This window comes from Prosopis cineraria, unplaced genomic scaffold (genome assembly GCF_029017545.1).
Source record: "Prosopis cineraria cultivar Desert tree isolate PC_DT_omini unplaced genomic scaffold, ASM2901754v1 PC10, whole genome shotgun sequence".
NCBI classification, from domain to species: domain Eukaryota; kingdom Viridiplantae; phylum Streptophyta; class Magnoliopsida; order Fabales; family Fabaceae; genus Prosopis; species Prosopis cineraria.
Window position 1 is genome coordinate 9,826,282 of NW_026555341.1, and position 20,360 is coordinate 9,846,641.

Here is a 20,360-nt window from a genome sequence, read left to right on the forward strand (position 1 = left end):
ATTTCTAGATAAGATATTTTGCTATCATTTTTTATTTTAATATTTTTTTTACATTCACAATGCTAAAACTTTTACTTTAGGTGCGCATTATATTTTAATCTTATTTTTGGAATAATGTCACTTACAAACTTTTAAAAAAAATATAATTTCACCTTACCATTAATTCAGAGCAATGTTGACTCTTAAGTGTATTACTTCAACTAAAAATGTGACTTGACAAGTTGATTAGGCAAGTTTTTTTTACTAACGAGGCACAATTATTATTTCACCGTTTCATTTTTCTCTTGTTCCTCCTCTTTCTCCTTCTCTGTCCTCTCCTCCTCAATTGGTGCTATATCATCTCTCAACAGCTTATACCCACCATTATTAGGATTGTACTCTCTCGAGCAACCACCATTATTAGGATTGTATTCTCTCGAGCAACATCACTCACACATCCACTTTGTTACCACTAAACATCCACTTTTTAGAGAGAGAAATAGAAGAATTGAGCAATTGAATAAGGTTGTAATTTAGATGAAATGATTAACAATCCAAATTCAAAACATGAATGAAATTGTTTACAAACCCAGTGTAGCATTTAAAGAAAACAACCAGAATTAAAAATTTATCTAAAATTAGACAAGGAAAGAAAATTGAAAAATGAGTTGACTTTGTCTCAAACAATTAAAGAGATGAGAACTGAGCTTTAATTTATAAGTAATCCAAGATGCAAGGGAGGAAAAAGATTTCAAAAGAGAGAGAAAATAAAAAGAATGGTGAAAATAAAATAAAATCGTGTGGAAAAGCCTGATGACTCTAAAGCAACACATTTGGAAATTACAATAATTCCTGAGAAAATTCTCACATCTCTCTACTTCAAAGCCAACAAACAGACGCACCATAACATAGCAAAGGAGCGAGCTTCCGAAGACATTGAATTGGACTCCGAGGAGCATGTTGACTATTTCATCCATGTCGCGCCATAAAACAAATGCACCAGAACAGAACAAAGGCACACCTTCATTGTTGCAGACTATGATTAGGTTTTCTTTGACGAGTCTTTCGATGAATAGGTAGAAGGGAGTTAAGACTTGACCTCCAACCACACCTTTCACGATCTCGTCCAAGCTTGGTGCACTCAAAATGCTTCTCTTAATGTCAGGAGTGCTCGACAAGTTTCAGGTCTTCAAAATCCTCTCTCACCTTCATAGCCCTCAAACAACTATAACTTTTCACTGTCAAGAACTAGTTTTTGGTGGTGTTCCCAAAGCCACATGTAAGTTTGATCAATGAATAAGGGATACTACATCTAATAACATCGAAGCTGACAAATTGATGGCACGACTTAAAATAAATGGGTGGTCAACATTGTTATGTTTTTGAAAAATTGAGGGTGACATTACTTCAAAAATAAGATTAAGACACTATGTGTACTTGGGGTAAAAACTCCAAGGTAAATATGCGCTTTTATCCGATATATGTATATATATATATATATATATATATTCAAAAATGTCTTTAGAGAGGCACACTAATTAGAATATGATTTAATATAGATGTATAAGCTATAGCCAATTCTCCATGCAAATATAAACGCTCAGTCGTTTTTTCCCCTTACTTCATCATTCACTTAAATATAATGAATTATAATTATACTTATATTTACGATAAGACATAGTGTTGATTTTTGTCTGGAAAATTGGTTATGATAAGTATAAGTAATGTTGTTAAAAAAAAACAGTATAAGTAATTGTTTTTTTTTTTCCCACGAGATTTGTACTCTTATTCAAAAATCAAGGTGTAATTTGGAACGTGAAAATTTTTTTTGATGTTAAATGTAAGAGTTACTTAAGCAGTTTTTTTTAATTTTAAATATAAGATTTAATTTTATTTATCTTTTATATTTATTTATTTTTCAAATTACTGATATTGATTGCACACATAATACTACTAATAATTTCTGATATAAATGATAGATTTAATTAATTTTATAAAAAATATTATTTAAAAAATGAATACACCATTTTTATAAATAATTAATTGAAGTAATTTTTTAATCGATATACATTAATTATCTAATTTTTAGATTTAATAACATCTTGTAGGATGAACGTTGGATTATTAGTTGGCAGGTCGTTAAATTATCAATCATCAATTATAATTACAAATATTGAACATAAAAAACGTGTGTCCTATGTTCTATTCCACAAGCATGCCTTGATCGCTTTCTCACTTGACAAAACCAGAAAGAAAATCTGTCCATCGCCGTTTTCCCCTGCATTTCCGATGGCTCTTCTTCCCCTCACCTCCCGCATTCCGTCTGCATTCTCTGAAAACCCTAAACCTTTCTCATTATCTTCTATCTTCTCTACCTCCACTGCTCACCCCTCAATCGCTTTCTTCTCTGTCTCTTATAATTCTTCTAGGCTCCTTCATTTCCCTTCTCTTCGCTCCAGATCCTCTGGTTCCGGTGGCGCTTCCGGTCCGGCCTCCGGCGGAAAGGATGGTTCTGAAAACCCCTCAGGAACTCCCTCGAAGATTACTGACGAGTGGGGCGAGGAGTATGAGCCTGAAACAACGCCTACGAAGCTTCCGGATTCGGATCCTCCTAAATACGAGGACGAGTGGGAGGAAGGTGGAGGTGATGTTGAAGATATGGGGCAAGGAAATGGAACTCCGGCTGCAACGATTAAGGACCAGACTGTGGGTGTGGATGATCGACTTGTGGGGCTGAAGCAAGCTCTGGTAGACACCGTTTATGGAACTGATTTTGGATTTCGAGCTGGGCCGGAAGTGAGGGCCGAGGTATCCGAGCTGGTGAATCAGTTGGAAGCGGCAAACCCTACTCCGGCGCCGGTGGAGGAACCCAGGCTTCTCAATGGAACTTGGGTATTGTTGTAAGTTCATTGCTCCTGACACATCCTGTGCTTATTCTATCCATGGCTTGGCATGGGAAATTTCCTCGTAATCTAGTAATCATCCGATGATTTAAGTTACGGGTGGATATTTCTCTTGCAGTATTAAGCTTTTCGAATACGTATTCTCCTTTATGCTTAAATATACCGAGTGATTTGAGCATGACCTAATTTTCGGACTTTTTCTTGTGCTTTAAGACTCCTTACAGGCTTTGCTACAGTTATTAATTATTATTGACTGACTGCATGATAATGTTATTAGATTATTAGTTTAGGAGATCATGTGAGGGAAAGTTGGATCAGTCAGGTCCGGAACCACACTAGACCTAAACGTGACCATTTATGCATAAATCCGATTCTCAGAAGACCACAATAATGAATGAATGTAGTGCCGGGTGATTCCGTTGCTGGTTTTTTACCCCCCTGCTATATAGCTGTAGTGAGGGTTAGTGTAAAATGAACTAGTGCTTCTGGTTCCTATTAGACTAAATGATTCGCAGGGGGAAAAAATAAGACTAGATTACTGACTCTCCTACATTTTTCAAGGTGAAGATTGACTTGATCTACTGAGGCATTTTTTTCTAAATTCATTTTCACGTAGCTGTTTGGGTAGAGAATTATATTCTTTACTTATTACTTTGTCTAATTTCTTAGTCATTAATGGAATATATCTACATGTTTAGTATTGCATGTCATGCTGATGAAGAATTATTGTCTGTGGATGTAAACAACGTTTACACCTGTGGGTTTTGCACTGAAAAAATGAACCATATAATGTTAAACTGAGTCAATGCATTTGTGCTCATCCAGAATTCTAGCAAATATGTTGGGAATTTTTTTCTTTTTTGGGTATACATGTTGGGAATTCTTTATGAGCATTGGGTTAAACTAAATCGCAAGTTGCAATGTCTCTAAGCTCGTAAATCTTTTTCTGAGCCCTTACGGTTACATTGCTTGTCAAATTGGTTTCAGGTACACTGCATCTTCTGAACTGTTGCCTCTTCTTGCCGCAGGGACAACACCACTGTTGAAAGTCGACAAGATATCACAAACAATAGATACTGGTAGCTCCACTATTGTAAACTCAACGACATTATCTAGCCCTTTCAACTATTTGTCTTTCAGTGCATCTGCCTCATTTGAAGTGCGAAGTCCCACAAGAATACAGGTATTGCCATGAAAACTTAATCATTATTTGACTGCAGAAAATTTGCATGTGAAAAAACCGCAAAATTTCTGCCAAGAGGGAAAAAAGAGAAGAAGAAACTTTTAAATTTATCAATAACCTATAGATTGATTGCTGATTTACACATTTGCAGTCCTTTTAACCGAGCTTTTTCTTTGTTAAGCTTTTGCATGATGAAAAATGATAGTTAACGTCTTGTTGCTTTAGGGTACTGAAAAAGCATCGTGGAAGAGAAAATCTATGCTTTTCATTACGTATGTTATAGTGTTGTACTGGTCCTTCAATATTAGACAGATCTTTAGGCATGTAAATGTGATTTTTATGTTGCCTGGTGATGTCGCAGTCTGCAAGCCACCCTGTGTCGTGAGCTTGTTTTCTCATCTTGAAAAGACATATTCTTGGTATTTTACTAATATACTGCAAATGCAAGCAGGTCACATTTAAAGAAGGTACCATTCAGCCCCCAGAAATAAAGTCAAGACTTGATCTACCAGAAAATATTGACATTTTTGGCCAGAAGCTGAGCCTATCGCCTGTGCAACAAACTCTCAGTCCTCTGCAGGATTTGGTGGTAAGCATCTCACGTGCTATTTCTGGTCAGCCACCCCTCAAGATCCCCATTCCCGGTGAGAGGACAAGTTCCTGGCTTATCACTACTTATCTTGACGACGATCTAAGAATCTCAAGGGGGGATGGTGGTCTTTTCATCCTTGCCAGAGATGGGAGTCCTCTTCTAAATCAGTAGGAAAGTAGTCATACACATATCGCTGGTCTTCTTTCCTCCCTTAGGTACATACAAATAATCTGTTGTTTTACCCTGAATTTCTGGCATTTTTAATGGAAATATATCTTGGTGTCACGTGGTAATTCAATGTTGATGGACTTTCACCCGAAAGTTCCTCAGAAATATTGATGTGGAGGAAGTAATATGAAACGATTTAGTTCAATCGATATTGTTTACTTCTGCACATCCCTGTAATTCTGTGTTTTGTCTGTGCATGCTTGAGAGCATGGATTAAATTCTATGCAGTTCTTGACCATAGAAATGGTAGTTTCACTCCTTTATTCACACCTTCCTTTAACACTCACTCCACCATTAATGCATTCCTCAGTCACCATTAGTTTCACTCTGTATCGGTGCTTCCTAGAAACATGCACGTCTTCTTCAGAGGCTGCAGCCCCTACTTAAAGGAACATGACAAACATGACCAGCACTAGAAACTAGAAAGGTGATATTTATGCCCTTCATGGATTATGCATCAGCACCTATTCACATTCACATGTCCTTAACTTTTTGTTTTCCAAATTTCTGGCCCCTGCCTCATCCATTGTTGATATCAAGCATTCGGCTAATAATCTAACCATAAGTCCATAACTCCCGCTTCTGTCATTCTTATCACATTCAAATCTTCCTTTGTCTTCTAACCCGAATAAGTATTAAAGAGGCTTTCTTTGTATCAAATCTCCATATATAGAGTTCATAATTCGCATTTAGCATTCACCCATTACTTTTCACGGCAAGTATAACAACTACACTTTCTCCAAAAAATAAAACCAACTCACCATTTATAAAAATTAGCAATCAACATAACATAAAATTGATTTTTCTTATTGGTAAGAATGATCGCATGCATCAAAGGTCCGGATTAGTTCCAAGCATGTGGTGGTAATACTTCAGATTTTTCAGGATATGGGTGATATGATAAAAAAATTGACTTTCCTTCTCATAACTGTAGAAGAATTTGGACATGTATTTCCGCAGTAAAGAGGTTTATGTGATTTAAATCTATATTTTTATATATCTATATCTATATATAAGATTTTTTTTTAAATATCGTATTATGATCTAATAATTTATTTATAGCATACTAACTGTTAATATTTGTTGAAATTAAATCAATATTTTAAAATCCAAAAATGTCTCCCTAATGCTTTTGTTGATCAAGATGTTTGAAATCTAATTGATGTCAGCTCCATGTGGTAATTATTTTTTACTTAATTTTAATACACATCTCTACAAGACTACAATATCATGAAAATAGTAAACTTAAAATACATGTAAATTTGATATTTTATCAATGAAATGATTCATTGTTCTAATATTTTGGGTCATCATATTTGTTAAAATAAAATATTACAGAATAGTTACATACTCTCTCTGGTTCTTTTTATAAAGTATTATTCAAAAATAACAAAGGGTCCTAATTATGAGGTGACTTACGAAAAAACAATGTTCCATTTTTACCCTTTAGTTTTAATGCTATTTTTGAAATTTACGAAAGCATGATGACCTTACACATATAACAAAACGTCTCTCATATTTTCATTGGTTATATTTTTCATAATAATACTTATATCTCCCTAATTAATAAGCGTAATATTAAAAAATTGAGATATTTTTAACGAATAAAGAAACATAATATATTTTTTTTAAAATCTGAGCGAAAAATATACCGAACACTTAATAAAATAGACCGAAGGTAGTACAACAACAACAACAACAACAAGCCTTTATCCCACTAGGTGGGGTCGGCTACATGGATTACAAGACGTTATTGTGTTCTATCGTTTATCAAGCTTTTAGGAATATTATTAATTAAGAGATCACGTTTAACAACTTCCAAGAGTGTTCTCTTAAGCCTTCCTCTACCTCTCTTAATCGGACTCAAAGTTATATGTTCCACTCTTCTCACTAGTGCCTCCCTTAGTCTTCTTTGTACATGTCCAAATCATCTCAACCGATTTTCTACCATTTTTTCCTCAATAGGTGCCACCCTCACTTTTTCGAGTACGTGCTCATTTCGAATTTTATCTTTACGTGTATGTCCGCACATCCATCGTAACATTCTCATCTTTGCTACTCCAACTTTATACTTTTGCTGTCCCGTTAGAGCCCAGCATTCACTACTATATAACATTGCCAGTCTGATAGCAATGCAATAAAACTTTCCTTTAAGTTTATTAGGCACCTTACGGTCACAAATAACTCCTTTAGCTTTTCTCCAATTAAACCACCCAGCTTGAATTCTATGTGAAATATCTCCACTGATTTCGTCATCATTTTGAATAATGGCTCCCAAATATCTAAACTTTTTCACTTGAGGTATAATTTGATTTCCCAATTTCACTTTCAAATTATTGTCGAATAGTCCTTTACCAAATTTACAATATAAATATTTCGTCTTACTTCTACTCAGACAAAAACCTTTCGACTCCAATGCCCTCCTCCATAACTCAAGTTTGTAATTAATCTCTTCTCTTGTCTCTGCTATAAGAACTATATCATCCGCGAAGAGCATACATTTTGGGATTTCCTCTTGAATATATTCCGTCAAAACATTTAAAATCAAATTGAACAAATAAGGACTTAGAGATGATCCCTAATGTAATCTAATCTTTATAGGAAAATTCTTTGTTTGACCACTAGGTGTTCTTATACTAGTTTTTACCCCCTCATACATATCTTGTATGGCTTTAATATAAACAATCCGTACTCCCTTTTTTTCCAACGCTTTCCAAAGCACTTCTCTTGGTATACGGTCATAAGTTTTTTCCAAATCAATAAAAATCATGTGTAGATCTTTATCTTTACAACGATACTTTTCCATTAATCCCTTTAGTAGATAAATCGCCTCTGTAGTTGATCTACCTGGTATAAAACCAAATTGATTCTCAGAAATACTTGTCTCCAATATCAACCTGTGCTCAATTACTTTCTCCCACAATTTCATTGTGTGGCTCATGAGTTTAATCCCTCTATAGTTAGCACAATTCTGAATATCTCCTTTATTTTTATAAATAGGAATTAATGTACTTCTCCTCCACTCATCAGGCATTTTCTTGGACCGTAAAATCACATTAAATAACTTAGTTAACTATCTCACCCCTTCTTCACCTAAACATTTCCACGCTTCGATAGATATACAATCAGGTCCGTTGGCTCTACCATTTGTCATTTTCTTAAGAGCTTCCTTTACCTCCTTATCACGAATTATTCGATAGAATGATAAATTTTGTTCTCCTTCACCAGTTACTAAATCCTCCAAGTTACTAGATGAATCCTCTCCATCATTGAAAAGTTTAGAAAAGTAAGTCTCCCATCTATTTTTAATTTCATCATCTGTAACTAAAATTCTTCCCTCTTCATCCTTAATACACCTTATCTGTTCTAGATCTCTTGATTTTCTTTCCCTACTCTTGGCAATCTTATAAATATTTTGCTCTCCTTTCTTCGTCTCAAGGTTCTTATAAAATTCTTCAAAAACTTTAGAACGAGCTTCACCCACAGCTTTCTTAGTTTCTTTCTTAGCCATATGGTACCTCTCCCAATTTTCCTCATTGTTACACAAATATATGGCTTTAAAACAGTTCTTCTTATACTTGATTTTTTCCTGTATACTATTATTCCACCACCAAGACTCCTTATCTCTCGGACCAGAACCTTTCGATTCTCCCAAAACTACTTTTGCAACCTCCCGTATCTTTTTAGCCATATCCTCCCATATGATGTTAGCACTTCCCTGAGATTCCCAAATTCCTTTATCCAAAAGATTTCGCTTGAAAATATCTTGCTTCTCACCTTTTAATTGCCACCACTTAATCCTTGGTGTTACTACTTGTCGAAGTTTTTGGATTTTACTCATAATACACACATCAAGGACTAGGACCCTATGTTGTGTCGTTACAGCATCTCCGGGGATCACCTTACAATTTTTACAAAGTCTTCTATCTGTGTTCCTAACCAAAAGAAAATCAATCTGCGACCTTAAGGCTCCACTTTTGTAAGTGATGAGATGCTCATCTCTCTTCTTGAAACAAGTGTTGGCAATCTTAAAATCATACGCCAATGAAAAATCAAGAAGAGTTTGTCCTTTATTGTTTAGCTCTCCAAAACCAAAACCACCATGCACCCTCGCATACTGACCAGCTTCCCTCCCAACATGCCCATTAAAGTCTCCTCCAATAAAAATCTTTTCACTCTGTGGTATGTGTCGAATCAACCCCTCCAAATCCTCCCAAAATAATTCCTTAAGACTGGCTTCTGTCCCGACTTGCGGCGCATAAGCGCTAACAATATTAACAATCTCACGTCCAATTATCATTTTTAAGGAAATAATTCTGTCTCCAATTCTGCTAACTTCTACAACATTCTTCTTCCACTCCTTATCTATAATGATGCCTACTCCATTGCGTGCACTTACTTTTCCTGTATACCAAATTTTGAAACCTTGAATATCCTTAGCTTCTTCTCCACGCCATTTTGTTTCTTGCAGGTAAAGGATATTGATTTTCCTTTGAATCATAACCCCTACAACCTCTACAGATTTACAATTTAATGTCCCAACATTCCAAGTACCAAATCTAATTTTGCTCTTTTGGATTAACTTCTTTAGCCGCGTGCGTCCAGAATGACGCGGCAGCCCTTGCTCATTTAACACTACATCCGGGCGCCGATGCAGCGACTCTAACTCACTTATCACTGTACTCGAGCCATGCAGCGCGTTACTTATGGGCAACGACCTAGCATTAATATTATAACGTCTATTGTCCATGTTCATGATAGATTCAACAAAGTTTTACATTGGTTGTTGATGGCCTAACACAACCCTTCTCCTTTACCCGAGCTTGGGACCGGCTATAAACATAGGCGGAGTTAAAATAGACCGAAGGTAGTAATGATTAGAAATTTCTTGATGAAGAATAAATGAAGCAACATATCAGGAAAAGGATATTATTTTATTTATCATAATTAATCGAAGGTTGAGCGATCACGTTATCAAATATTTTAGAATATTAGGTGTAATGGAATGCATTTTGCACTTAGTTACAGATTTAGATTCTTGAAATTGCAGGGTTGATGACTTGTGCATGACCAGGACTACAGTGATGATATGGCTCCTCGTAAGGTAATGATGTGGGAGCTGATGTGGATGACAAAGATGACATGAAAATTGATAGGATGGTTAAAGGCAAGGTACATAAAACCGGACCAGTCATGGCACTGGGTCACGGGTTAGTGGTTCAATTAGGGTTGAATCGAGGGTTGAACCGGTGGCAAACCGATCATAATTAAAATAATATAATTTAAATAAAAAGACATTAATTATAAAAAATATTCAACCAAATCCAACCACTCAAAAGTCTAATAGTAATAAAATACAACATTTTAAATATCTATCATTACAATTACAACTCTTCAATCTCAAAAGTCTAGAGAAGAGATGGAGATAGAGCTAGAGAAGAGACGGGGATTGAGTTAGAAAAAAGACGGAGAGTCAGAGACTAAGCTGGAGAAGAGATGGAGATAGCAAAGACAGAGATAGAGCTGAAGAAGAGACAGAGATAGAGCTGGAGCCTGAAGAAGAGACACTAATTAGGTTAGGGCGAGAGAGGAGAGACACAGATGAAAAGCCGAACTAAATGCTGTTTGAAAATCTAAATTGAACTTAGCGTGCTCTACCTCTAATTTTTCATTTTTTGACTTTAGTTTCACTTTTTTTTTGTTATCTTATTTCTGAACTCAGCACTCTAAAAAATCAAAAATGAAAAAAAATTCTCAAAAAAAATAACCTGGTTGACCCAGTCAACCCATCGGGTATAACCGGGTTATATCGGGTTGACCGGGTTACACCTGTTCATTCCCTCATCAGTTTAGGAGTAAACTCAGACCGGATAAGGGATCGGGTCACCGGTTTCTGAGTTAACTCGGCCGGTCTAATCCGAGTTTCAATACTATGGTTAAAGGAGTACTGATGAAGATAAAGATGACATGGGTACTGACGACATGACAGGTGATGAAAGGATCACTATGATGAAGACAACGATATGGTTGATCTCATCATTGATGACAAGGACGACTAATGGGACTAATAGGACCAGGATCCTTACACATATGATGAAGACAAAGATGGTGACATAGTAACATATATTCAAGTGTGTTTCAAGAGAGAAAAGGCACGAGTGGTTAAAATACTTGTAGATTTGAGCATGGGAAACTAAAAGAAAACTAGAGAATTATAAAGCAACCATGAAACAAATTATATACTAGTTCTTCTGACCAAAATCTGTAAAGTAGACAAAGGGGAAACTGATAATTCCCCAAAGAAAGGCTGAACAACTATACAACAGTCAGAATCGAACAAGAAAAATGGATAAAAAAAAAAAATTCAAGTGACGAGGTACAGTTGAGATTCAACCAGCACCTACCATTTCGGGCAGCATTTACCACATTGCACAAAATATTATTTCACCATATCCTATCGAACTCCAAAACTATTATCACAAGTCACAAATGAAGAAATTGGCTGTGTTAGGTTCGCTGCATCCATTGTAGGATGTCCTTCCTAACAACAGAGTCCGACCAATTTACTCTGTGGATTGATGGCAACATTTCAGGCGTAGACATAGTTAGGCGCCTGTAGTGGATTGAAGTTCCAGCAGCATTTGGCGGTCGCATCATCATAGCAATGGTTGGAAAGGGTTTTGGCCATATGTTTGTTGATGAGGTAAAGAAATGCCGATCAGAGTCCCTTCTGAAAAATCGGGAATACCCCTTAGGTTTCTCTTTGGGAGTTGCATTTAGCTTTGTCATGCTTGAGTTACCAGTACCACCATTGGTGGGTGTTCCTTGAGGAGGACCGCGAATCTGAGCAGATGGTTTCATACGATCTAGGAATCGCAGAATGAAATTCCCAACATTCCGGCCCACTTCTATGTCTCTTTCTTGAATGCTCCGGTGAACTTTGAGCGCAATGTCAAATGCAGCACGGGTTCGTCTGTAAAGAACAAAAGCAGAAAGACCAAGAAAGTAATTGCATTACAGAACCGCTAACGGTTATTTAAAGAAAGCCACAATATTATGAACTTGCTGAAGGGGGATATGGTTATTTTCATTACGCATAAATAAAAGAAATGTAATAAGTTTGCATCAATGTGGAAGAGCTAAACCTAAGTAATCAAAATCATAGTTTAGAATATCCAAGAAAACAAAAGCTGATGACTGAACCGTATGTAGTGTAGATTCTCAAAGGACTTGCAACTGCAACATTATTGGCTCTAGAATCTTCAAATCACATGTCATATCTAATTGATTATAACTGACGAGTTAGTATTAGGATGTCCCGTAATATGACTATCTAGCAACCCTGCAGACATGCATAATTGCTTCTGACTTCACCTTAAAAAATACGAATATCAACAAAAACGGGAAGGGAAAGAAAGAATCGGAAGGCTTGGATTTCATATAAAAGGCCAGAAGGAAATAATCAATGGAAACTCCGCCGTTTGACAGGAGAGAAAGACAGGTAACTAAAATAGAAAAGGACATGATCTTGTCTCTTATCAAAACTTGTAAAATAAGTATCATCATAAAATAAATATTGGTTTCTCAGCCAAGTTTCATCCTCAGGCCCAATTAAAAAGGCAGGATGAATAAACATAATGACATGAAAGAGCTTAAAATTTGCACTGGTTTGTCTTGCCGTTTCCCTACTCTGTTGTTTCTGTCTTGACATAAAAGGGAGGATGAATAAACAGAGTGACATAAACAAACAGTTTTCTTTCTGTTCTTTCTTAGTTCTTACTACCTAATTCCCTACTTCATTAACTTTTATAATAGATATGCAATCAACTTCGATAGCCACATCCATAGATCACCCTCGGGTTTAGGCTTCTCAAAACATATTAATCTCCTCTACCAACAACTCAGGCAAGTTATCAAATCTTTCTTCTCTTTTCAACCTAAAAAAGTAATCATTTCTTACAGGAATACCTAACACAGAGCATTAAGACTACGAGGGCCAGCAATTTACAAGCTTAGGCTAATTGCAAAAAATTAGTAATGCAACAACACAAGGTAAGAATTACAATAATCCATATCCTAATTAGCTCGAGCACAAGTTTGAAAATAATCGCACTCTCATTGTACGATAAGAACTCCAGCTCCAAGCTAATTTCCTCCATTTTTAATCATCCAGAGACAAATCTCAGGTCTACAAAACAACATTATGTATGAAACCACTCGTACTTTTCTCAAATCTTCACACGATCAAGAGTGATTCTTAAATGCCATTGACGACGCAAATATTAATGCCGAAACAGCGAATCCGAAAATCTTATCGTCCTATCAAGCCACAGTTAGTGCGAGTGATTCGTCTTATATTCTTATCACTGAAAATTATCTTACTAATCAATAGGAAATGATTAACAGGATCAGATTCGAAAAAATCAACAAAAAAGATGATAAGAACAAAAAAAGGAAAAGGAAAAGGAGCAAGCACCTTTGGGCAAACTGACGGATCTTATAATGCTTGGGGCTAATGATCTTTCGCTGAAGCCTCAAAGCAAGCCTATAAGTTCGCTTGAGGCCCAGAAAATAAGCAGTTGTGACGGTAATCTCCCAGAGAACCATGATCAACTCTTGAAATGAGACTCTCTGTTACAGAGAATGGTTCGGCTTTTGTGTTGAAGCTTCTGTGGATTCCTTTCCTCTCTATTAATTTATTGCTTCGACCTTCCCACGCACCGTTTCCTGTCGCGCAAGTTTACTCCTTCCTTCATCCTTCCCGTTCGCACTCTTGAACGAGGCCGCCAGAATTTTCGATTGCAATGACGTTCTCATTTCTCTCTCTTTCTTTTACCCTTTTTACCCTTCTTCCACGGTGCCATCGTGGCCGTTGGTTTCCTTTTTCTTTCATCTGAACTACGGATTGTCTATTTGTCTTTGGCAAAAAATAAAAAATAAAAAAAAAATACGGGTTTTGTAATTTGCGTCTCGTCTCCTATCAATGGCGTGATATCAAGAGGCACCCCGTAATAAAATAAATATAAATTTATTTTTATTGACTTTTCCATTTTAAAAAATATTTTCCAATCTTTTGACTTATCTAAGTTCTGAGTCATCTACTCGGATAGCTTATTAAACGCTTTGCATTTTTATTAACAATCTTTTTCCAATAAATGGAAAATAAAGAAATGCTGCAATATGTGCCTGAACTTCATGATTTTCCTATAAAATGATCGGCCATGATTGTTAACATTTAGAGATGTTTAAACAAACTGGCTCTATTAAACCTGACTATATTTTAAACTTCATTTTGATCAGTTCAATTCTAACCTTTAAGATTAAAGGGCCTGTGAACACCGTATTTTATTCGGACTTTTTTTAAAATTTAATAATAAATAATTAAAAAAATATAAAAATGCAAAAATAAAATTTAATCCTTTTTAGGATTATATTTTCAAAACCACAAGTTTGATAGGGCTTAATTTTATTTTAGATAATATTTTTTGGTTAGGATTTTATTTCTTTTAGTTCATTAAAATAATCAAATAATATAAAAATACAAAAAATGAAATTTAATTTTTTTTTAGGATTATATTTTCAAAAAAAAAATAATCTAACAAAATTAACAAAAAAAATATAACCTTGCTTAAAATCTCTTCAAAATTATCTTAACCATTCAAGATATTAGGAACTAATTTTGAGAGTCAACTTCTTTTGAATTTCTTCCTTTAAATTTTATTATCTTCCAAAAAAAATATGTTTGCTTAATCTAAAATCAATTTTTCTTTTTTAAGTCCCTTAACCCAATTTTTGAATTTAATAAACATAAAAAAAGAGTTATTAAAAATTAAAATACGTTGGGTCCTTCATGCACACGTTACAGAGTGGATAAAAAATGCAAGGCTGGACGAAACATGGACCAACACTGCACACGAGAGAAACAAGAAATTTGCAGAAGCACACACACGCAAGACAGAAAGGAGAAGACGCATGCACGTTGCAGGAAGAGCAAAAGAAACCAGATGCAGAAAAGATCAGACGTGAAAAACACTTGGTCACGCAAAGAAAAGGAGTCAGAGACGCATGCAGAAAAAGAAAGGCATGCATGTACGAAGAAGAAAAGAAAAACAAATGTTGGAAACTAGACGAGAAACAGAGAAAAAGAGAAAGAAATAGAGAAGACGTGCACGGTAAAGAAAAGAGCCCGAGCCTCAACAATAAAGGGATCTCTCACGTAAAGAGACGGGGGGGACTTGATTTTTTTGGCTCATGGAGGAGAGAACGAAGGAGAAGGAGACGGAGACAGAAAAATGAAGGAAAAATAGAGCATGGAGAGAAGGAGAAACAGGAACGTTTCAGCGAGAGAGAAGAGGGAGGAGAGATGGAAAAAGAGAGAGCCATAAACATGAGAGAGAGGCGAGACTAAGGAAGAGTCCGAGAGAGGACCGAAAAAATAAAAAACAAAGGAAAGAAAAACTAGAGGAGGTGACAGGGAAGAGCGGATCGAAGGGGAGAGTATGTGTTTCCTGAAAAAGACTGAGAGAGGAGTGAAAAAAGATAGAACTCGAACAGAAGAAAAAAAAAGAGAGACTGAGAGGAGGTGACGAGAAGACTGGAAACTGGACGAGAAACAGAGGGAAGAACTGAGAAGGAGACGGAGAAAAAAAAACAAAGCATAGAAGATAGATCTGAGACGGAGAAAGAAAGAGCACGAGGATAATGATCGTGTCCAGAAGTTGGGGGGAAACAAGTTCGCCTAAAAATTTCCAAAGCCTGTTGACTTACTTTGGCCTTCATCACCCTTCTTCTCCCTTGATGCCAAGTAGGCAACTACAAAGCAAAAACTTGTTTCCTCAATCAACATGCTAACTGCGACGGAACCTCTGTTTCCCAAATAGCCCATTATGCCACATGCTACTGAACAAAACTGTCACATTTGAGATGCAACACTTGTTGAGCAACTCCTATCTCATCCACACACTAATGAATACTCCAACCATCTTTATGTTTCCTAGCAAGGAGTACCTATTGTCTTCTTTCGGTTTGACATTTTGAGTCTTCTATTCTGCCGTTCCGTGTGTTTCTGCGTGGCTGCTATAACTCCTCTTTCCAAAGATGCTGTTCTCTTCATGGACGTAGCTTTTACTTAATGATGACTTTAGCATGGGTGTTAACCATGAACATCCATACCTATCGTTCAAAGTTCTTCCTTTAAGCAGGTTCTGACTTGTTGCCACTGTTGGGTCCTCTGCTCCTATCACGGCCAAATGTGTTTAGCGCATTCTTGAAATTCAACCACTCATCTAAATCTACGGCTAAGCTTCCCACTGGAGATCTTCCTACAACATTCCAAGCACCTTCTAAGATTCTAAAACGGGCAAAAACTAAAAAACTTGGGTGTTCGAGATCTCAGTTTCTGGTTCTCCTCGTCCATTACTCTGGTCATGTGGTCCAGTCCATTCAGGCCACACCAATGATGAGTGGCAAGGTAACTAGCAAATTGCTAGAGTTGTGTCAGACTAAGGGCGTGTCTGATGTGGTGTATGCCATCCTAAAAACCACGTTCAGAACACGAAACTCAAAAGCAACCTTCCATGTTCACTCCCATATGAACTTTCACTTCTGGAGTAGTCAGACATGGAAGATGAGTAATATGAGTCAGAAGAGCGGTGGTGCCTACGACGTTGCTTGGAGTGGGATTTACTCATCTTTTTGGACCTTTAGGGCTTCTTTATCTCGGTCCCGACGATTTGAGTACGCTCTTTCTTGTTCAAAAATTTTGTACTTCTTTTAAAATTTCATATACTTGCTTCATTCATTCAAATGATCACATTATTTTGAGAAAATTAAGAGTATGCCTATATATAATATGGGACTATTGTTTGTTCGCAAATAATTTTAAAACATCAACTTTATTTTAATTTTCATGGGAAATAAATTAGGTAATTAATGGTGGAGATGGTATGTGGATCTTGTTAATTTTAATTTTTGAATGCTATCACCATGACTATCATTATTTCCTTTCGAAAACCATATCTGAGCATTAGGCTAATGTATAAAAAGAAAAAAGATGTATATATATATACATATGTGCATGTGTGCGCGTGTGTTTATGGTTTATTTATAGTGTGAGATTTCAAGAGTCTCCGCAAGCATTTAAATTTAAAATGGTCTCATACCGTGTAAATCAGTAAGATTTCACAGGTACAAGAATCAATCTTATAATAAATATTTAAGTTTCATGTGAGATTTTAAGAATCTTCGTAGAGACTTAAATTAATCACATCATCGTGTAGGATAATAAATCCTCACAGATATCGTGATTCACAATTTGTATGGTAAACAAATAAAGAATTTTTTGTAAATAAGATAATAAATGATTAATTAAATTAATAAATTTAAACTATAATCACATTTTTCTAATTAAATCTTTTGGTCATGTGAGATTTTTGAAACTCCGTAGACCTTGAGGATAATCGTACTACCGTGTGAGTCAATAAGGCTTCGCAGGTATAACGATTAAGAGTTTTATATTAAAAAATATGCATTATATAATTACGCATTAAAATATATTTAAAGTAAATATTATTTAATCCTTTTACTATGTGAGACTGTGAATCTCCGCAAATATTTAGGATAATCTCGTATCGTGTAAATCAATAAGGTTTCGCAGATATGAGAGTAAAACTTATAGGTTAATATGGATTTCAAAGACCCATCATTAAAATTAACTCTCCTTTCATAATCCAAATTAATAATTTATTTAAGTTCCATGTGAGATTTCAAGAATCTTTGTAGGAATTTAAATTAATCACATTATCATGTGGGATAATAAATCCTCGCAGATATAGTGATTTTCAATTTTTATGATAAATAAATGATTTTTGTAAATAATTATATAATACACAATTTAGAAAATTAATTAACCAAATTAATGCAATCATATTTACCAATTATATCTTTTAGTCATGTGAGGTTTGAATCTCCGTAGACTTTTAAGATAATCGTATTATCGTATGAGTCAATAATACTCTACAGATATAACGATTAAGTTTTTAATATATATATATATATATATAAATTATATATTAAAAATAATCATATTAAAAGTTTAAATAAATTTAATCCCTTTATTGTGTGAGATTTTGGAATCTCCACAGATATTTAGGATAATCATATAACTATATAAGTCAATAAGGCTTTGCAGGTATGATGATTGAAATTCTTAAATCATATATATCTACATGCTAAAAAATTATTATTAACACTTAAAAATGTACATGAGAATATAAATAAATAAATTAAATTGCTAAACTCTTTTAACATGAGAGATTTCAAAATCTCCGCAGATATTTAGAGCAATTACATTACCGTATGAACTAATAAGGTTCTGCAGGTACTGTAATTAAATTCCTAATCACAAAACATAAAAAAAAAAATTTAAACCCTTTCCTTTCTTTATTAAATATTCAAAAATGGAGAAAATAATTAAAATTAAATTACCTTTTGCAATTTAAAACACACATATCAAAATTTTAGAAATTGTTTTATTTGTAAAATGGTGAATTATTTCTAATTAATTTCTCTTCAAAAAAATATATTTTCACCAATAAATTTTTAAGCCCGAACTACGTGGACTTTGATCCCCATCATAGGGTACGTAAGCCTCAGAGTCAGATTCTGAGTCAAGTCCATCCTCCCTCGTAAATAAATAAATATTTCTCACCTAATTCTTATCATTTTTATCAAACAAATGAATACAAAAGGGATAATTAAAATAATTATAAAACCATATTAAAAAAAAGGCACAACGAACTTCAGGTAATCGTTCTGATGAACGGGTATTGTGGGGTGCCTAACACCTTCCCCACACTCAACCGACTCCCGAACCTATTCTCTAATTTCGCAGACCACCCTTATCCTTCATTAATCGGTTTCCCGAAATTTATCTCAAAATCTTGGTGGCGACTCCTCGTTCGATCCGGTTCCCGCCGTAAAGGCCGGGACCTCCGCTCGCGCGTCGTCCGCGTCGTATTTTTTCGGGTGCGACAGGGCCTGCTCCTAATGCCTTGACCCTCCCAACACACATTATTTTTCAATTTAAAAATTAAAAAAATATATTTAAAATTTTAAAAAAATTATTACATATAACATTAAGTCTAGAAATATAAATTTAAGACAATATGCACAATAACAAATTCAAGTCTAATTAAAAGTAACAATATGACAAAATCAACACTCATAACAATTAAACTTTACTAGCATTATCAACTAAATCTTGATAATTTTTATTATAATTAATACTAATATAATTTGATCCTTCTCCTTATAAAGTTTATCAGTGACAAATATATTAAGCTTTTCATATATTCCATCTTCATCATCATTATTTACAACAAATAATAAACCAAAAATATAATTTCAATATATTTAAAATATGAAAAAAATATTCAAAGTAAACTAATAATAATAAGTTACCATTAAACTCAAAACTATGCAAGGAGCATGAATGACAAAAATCAAACGACTGTGGGAGAGGCAAGTTAGGATTTTCAGTTTTCTAATTTTTTTTTATTTTTAGCATGCAGTGTTTATTTTATATTAAATTTAATATATATATATATATATATATATAAGAGGGCCTTAAAAGAACTTTAAGCTCGATTTACCATTTTATATCTTCAAAAAGTGGATAAGTTTTAGATTCTTTTAAGCTTAAAAGGACTAGCCTCATGAGCTCAATCATAATTGACTGTTCTATTAACGTCTTCTCAATTCTCTCCCCATTTCCACCTTTTTTTTTTATTGCTAACAACTATTTTTTTATTGAAAATAATTTAGTTTGAGGTACAGTGAGATTTTAAATTTGAACTCTTCTTTTAACCATAATTCTAATTTAATTTACTATGTTGTGAAAAATATAGTCTCTTTATCTCAAACTGGTAATTATGCTTCTTTCTAGCTTTCCCAATGGCATACTAATTTTCTAGGTGAATGATTGAATCTTTTTTTTTTTTTTATGGTTGCGAGGCGTAAAAAGAATAGATTTATTGGCAATGGGAATATCCGTGAAAATCTATCTGATCGGCCTGGAATATCCATTGAGAATAAAAACATACAACCCTCTCTGAAACTTGAATCTTTGGCCAAAGATAGGCTTAAGCCTTACGTCAAATGCATAGTGAAAATGTGAGCATTGCAATGTAACAGTGAGAAAAACTATATACAATCCTCTCACAAAATGATGCGAAACTTGCAACGCCGGTTGAATCCTGAATTGATCATGATTCAAGAAAACTAATAAAGCCCATGCACTGAACCACATGTTGATCCTCACAGGACTTACAAGTTGAGATGTTATTGGTCTAAAGTCTTCCGATCACATGTCCTATCTAAATTAATTTAAACTTAAACAAGTTTAGATAAAAGATGGGTAACATGATGACGGCAGACTTGGGTTTCACATGAAAGGCCAGAAGGAGATAATCAATGG

The 20,360-nt window shown here is 34.8% G+C and overlaps 2 protein-coding genes across 2 annotated transcripts; one reads left to right on the forward strand and one right to left on the reverse strand.

Moving 5' to 3' along the window:
* The first annotated feature begins 2,187 nt into the window (after nt 1-2,187).
* LOC129322905 (plastoglobulin-1, chloroplastic-like) lies at nt 2,188-5,030 on the forward strand. The gene is made up of 3 exons (XM_054969366.1): nt 2,188-2,879; nt 3,870-4,065; nt 4,517-5,030. Exons 1-3 carry the CDS (start codon nt 2,269-2,271, stop codon nt 4,826-4,828), a joined length of 1,119 nt encoding a protein of 372 aa, XP_054825341.1. The 5' UTR covers nt 2,188-2,268; the 3' UTR covers nt 4,829-5,030.
* A 6,081-nt stretch (nt 5,031-11,111) lies between these two features.
* Nucleotides 11,112-13,684, reverse strand: LOC129323111 (uncharacterized). The gene is made up of 2 exons (XM_054969678.1): nt 13,362-13,684; nt 11,112-11,858 (listed from the first exon to the last, which is right to left on the reverse strand). Exons 1-2 carry the CDS (start codon nt 13,490-13,492, stop codon nt 11,393-11,395), a joined length of 597 nt encoding a protein of 198 aa, XP_054825653.1. The 5' UTR covers nt 13,493-13,684; the 3' UTR covers nt 11,112-11,392.
* Between the last annotated feature and the right edge of the window lie 6,676 nt (nt 13,685-20,360).

Excerpts from the sequence above, each read along its gene's own strand:
- LOC129322905 (XM_054969366.1), top strand. The coding sequence starts at position 2,269 with ATGGCTCTTCTTCCCCTCACCTCCCGCATTCCGTCTGCATTCTCTGAA. Across the intron at positions 2,880-3,869 it reads AATGGAACTTGGGTATTGTT|GTACACTGCATCTTCTGAAC; the intron begins GTAAGTTCATTG and ends AATTGGTTTCAG. Across the intron at positions 4,066-4,516 it reads GAAGTCCCACAAGAATACAG|GTCACATTTAAAGAAGGTAC; the intron begins GTATTGCCATGA and ends AAATGCAAGCAG.
- LOC129323111 (XM_054969678.1), bottom strand. The coding sequence starts at position 13,492 with ATGGTTCTCTGGGAGATTACCGTCACAACTGCTTATTTTCTGGGCCTC. Across the intron at positions 11,859-13,361 it reads ATCCGTCAGTTTGCCCAAAG|ACGAACCCGTGCTGCATTTG; the intron begins GTGCTTGCTCCT and ends TGTTCTTTACAG.